The sequence below is a fragment of the Theobroma umbraticum genome, unplaced genomic scaffold (genome assembly GCF_002168275.2).
Source record: "Theobroma umbraticum cultivar Fairchild unplaced genomic scaffold, ASM216827v3 scaffold_67.0, whole genome shotgun sequence".
NCBI classification, from domain to species: Eukaryota; Viridiplantae; Streptophyta; class Magnoliopsida; order Malvales; family Malvaceae; genus Theobroma; species Theobroma umbraticum.
This window is the reverse complement of record NW_018397262.1, coordinates 2,808,035-2,811,937: the sequence shown is the minus strand read 5'-3', so window position 1 is coordinate 2,811,937 and position 3,903 is coordinate 2,808,035. Positions and strand designations below refer to the sequence as shown.

General features: G+C 33.0%; 1 protein-coding gene across 1 annotated transcript in view; it reads right to left on the bottom strand.

Moving 5' to 3' along the window:
• Nucleotides 1-2,686: 2,686 nt before the first annotated feature.
• The window catches only part of LOC110419622 (BTB/POZ domain-containing protein), a 4,128-nt gene continuing 2,911 nt past the window's right edge, over nucleotides 2,687-3,903 (bottom strand). Inside the window, exon 7 of the mRNA XM_021432716.1 lies at nucleotides 2,687-3,637. Within this exon, the coding sequence (XP_021288391.1) occupies nucleotides 3,176-3,637 (462 nt within the window). The 3' untranslated portion in view covers nucleotides 2,687-3,175. The remainder of the gene's footprint in view (nucleotides 3,638-3,903) is intronic.

The following is a 3,903-nucleotide window of genomic DNA, read 5'->3' as shown; positions in this document are numbered from 1 at the left end:
TGTGATCAGTCGCCTCCCAACACTAGCCCCCAGTCAAGGGGTGAATTGTGCTTGTTCCAAGGGCCACGCAGACGAAGACGAAGTTATCAGCTCATGCAGGGGTTAACGGATTGCTTCAAACTTCAAGGTATTGTTCAAGGTATTGTTCACTTTGAAACCTGTCGTGTTCGGTTAAGAAAGGACATCTTATAAGGAAAGAGGCATACCCTTACTTATAAGTTAAGGTCAAATTTTTAATTATTAAAAATAATCTTTAAAAATAAAATATTTTAAAAAATAATTTTTTTTATAATTTTAATTGTTTTGAATAAAATTAGATAAAATTATTTTTAATAAAACTTATTTATATTCTAGTGCAGTTGATGTTATACGTTATGTTAAAAAAATATTATTATTATATATCATATATAAAAATATATTACACATGTTAAAAAATATTATTATACGTCATATTGAAAAAAATATATTATTACACATCATGTACAAAAACATGTTATACGTTATGGTTAAAAAAAGTTGTTCTATATCATGTTAAAAAAAATATTATTGTTACACATCATATACAAAAATATGTTACAAGTTATGTTGAAAAAAATGTTATTATTACACATCATGTTAAAAAAAATATTATTATTACATGTTATATTTAAAAAAATTTTATTATACTTTAATACTTAAAATATTGTTGTTGCTTGCGAACCAAAACTTCAAATTCTCTCAACTCTTTTCATTTCATTTTTTTTTTTGATAATTTGGTATCGAATAAAGTGTTTTAACATGTTTTCATAAATCAAAATACAATTTTTTTTATCTAAAACACCTGTTTCAGCTAAGAATCGAAAAAAATTTCCTTTGACATCTTAGGTTTATAAACTTCAAATTATTGAGTTTATTTGTTTTTAGACCTCAAATTAATCTAATTAAAAGTTAGTTCAAACATCTGTGACCATTTCTATTGTTTTAGTTTTATCAAAAACACCTAAAAATTAAAATTTTCGAATAGTCACTCACCTCAATTGCATCAAAATCATTGCTTGGTATCTTGAAAATCAAGAGCATAGCAAACGGATGTCGAAAAGAAAAATCGATAAAATAAAAAAAAGCTAGATGGTGAGAGAGGGAAATTGAAAACAGACAAAGATAGAGAGAACTTGTGATGAATAGTTTAATTTATTTGAAATATTTTCAAAAGCATTTTTTTCAACTTATGCCTAACTTTGATTAAAAACAGTTAAATTTATTTTAATAATTTTTTTAAAAAATTATCTTATCAGGAGAGAGTTATTCCTCGCAATTTCCTCTTTAAAATGTGACATCTTAATTTTCCTACAATGATAACTTAGTGGATTGTACCTTTTTGAGAATTATTACAAGGATTGTTGGACTGTATCTGAATATGAAGTGTTGTCAGCTTTGTTCATAACCGTGCCTGCTTGAAGACCAGCATGTCCCAACACGTTTCTTCTTTAACTTGATACGCTTATGGAATGCTAAATGTTGGAAATGACCTGAGGTGGAGATAGGGGAATGTAAGGAGAGAGATCTATTAATTGCTCCTTTCTTCCCTTTTCCTTTATAAATCTAATGATGGGATTATCTACAAATCGGAATCTCAACACTCAAGTTTTAACAGGTATGATGTTCTTTAGGCGAGAAGACCACTGGATTGGGAGCTTTACAGATACTGTGCTGGTTACCACCAAAGGAAGAGCTGGTTGGCTCGAGACGGAGCGTCTTTATCAATCCTGAACATTTCATGTCATCAACATAAATAACATGACCTTAGATTGAGACAGAATTATTGTTGTTTGCCACTATGGTCTTCTGAGATTGAGAGGCATCTTATCCCTATAGTTACTTCAATAGGTTGAAGCACTAATTGTGGAAAATTAAACCCTATTGATTTCAGCCAAGAACCAGAGCTATTCCATTCCCCAGAACCATTTTTCTGTTCATATAGTTCGCCCTCCAAAGGAACACCCTAATAGTTAGATGTTAATTTTTTCCTGGAACTCAAGTTTCAATCCTGAGATAGATGAAATGGAATTTATTTGATAGAAGAGAAGTGCCTTCATTGTATAGCTCAATCTTGAGATGGATTGGATATGAAATTCCATGTCAAAATTCGAGTTCGAATCCTGAGATGGATTGGATGACATAGTTAATCCAACAACTTGAGCTAAAGCCATGCGGCTGTCGGATTTAACACCATCTTCCAATCGCCTACGACTAGTAGCCATTGCTCATTGCGACCGAAGATCAAAATGGGATTTTGTCCAAAGTACAAAGACAATTGCTGATTGGAAGGTACACTTGGCCTGGAGAATGCAATAGATGTGGAATCATGTCCGTGGTGTTTAATGGACTTGGAGCAACAGTCTTTACTGATTGTCTCAATCATGGTTGTTAAAGCAATCAAAACAGATAAAAATGGCATAGCTTTCTACTTTTCATCCTTAGCTCATACTACATATCGCTTCTCAAAAGGTTGAATTCAAAGAAAAACACTACTATCCTTTGTACAATCAAATAAATCAAATCCTTAACAACGGATACTTATTATCCAACTCAATTGTCTACAACCAATACATAAAACGGTGCACTACCTGGCATCAAGTCAATGACAAACTCAATTTTACATTCAAGTGGCAAGACAGGGTGGTTCGGTAGAAAATACACATACAAATTCTCCAACAATAGGAACATCATTCTATCATAGTTCTTACTTCTTGTACAACAACATAAACAAGAAAAGCTTCCCAGCCTTGATAAAAAGGCTGCTTAGAACAAATATATAGCAAATACTAAGGAACTATTTACCAAATAACTCACCTTCAATACCTCCCTTCTAATGAATCACATCCTCAAAATTTCACCTTAGCAGTAAGTAAATCAATCATAATTAAGAAATATTTACCAAATTAACACTTGAACCATTTCTAGCTTAGAAAGACCTGAGTTACGGATCCAAAAGGTTGTGGCTCTATGACTCTTCCATGTTTTTTCTTTTCTATTGGTTAATTATAGAATATAAAATTATGTGGGCGAGTATGTAAATTCTCCAAGTAGATCCAAGGACATCCGTATCTGCTATTCCATGACATTGGAAGTATGAGAAATGGTTTCAAGGCATCTTACACTAATAGTTGACAGAATTACGTGGATATAGACAATATCATCCAGACAAATTACCACGCTCTTGAGAAAGCCTAACAGAAGCATCACGAACCAAATCAACTAGCAGTTCATCAAGTTCTTCAAGATCACCAGTGTCCCGTAGTTTATGATAAAGGGGGGCCATGTACTCTGCTGCTACCTCAACTAGCTTCCATAGAGAGAAATTAGCTGCAAGTTTAATAACTTCAACAGACAATTGCCTATCAGAATCCAAGCAAGATACAACTATTCTGAAGCATGCATCTTGAACATCTTCCAAAATCCAAAATTCAGCCAACCAGTAAAGTTCTACGTAAGGTTTCAGCTCATATAGCCTTTCCTTGATGTCCATATTGTCCCACAAACATCCAAAGGGAGGATTTGGCAGCTCACTACCATAGAACCATTGCACTAACTTAATCAATGCTTCCCAACTGATAGGAACCGTTATGGTTTGCGAATGGCTGCGAGCAAATAGAACCTTTTCAGTGAGGATAAATAAGAGACAGCAATGTTAATATTAGGTACCGAAAGTAAACTCTGAAGGCACATATATAATCTCCTGTGTCGAAGAAAGAAATCCATCAAAGCACCATATAAGATATATCAAATTTAATACACTACTTTGCAAAATCAAGAAATGATGGTCAGAAAATCCAAAGTTACTTGGTCTCACGAGTGAAAATTGAAAAGCTAAAACAACCAAGCCCCCAAAATAATCCTAAAAGATTAATGTGTGTGCATGTG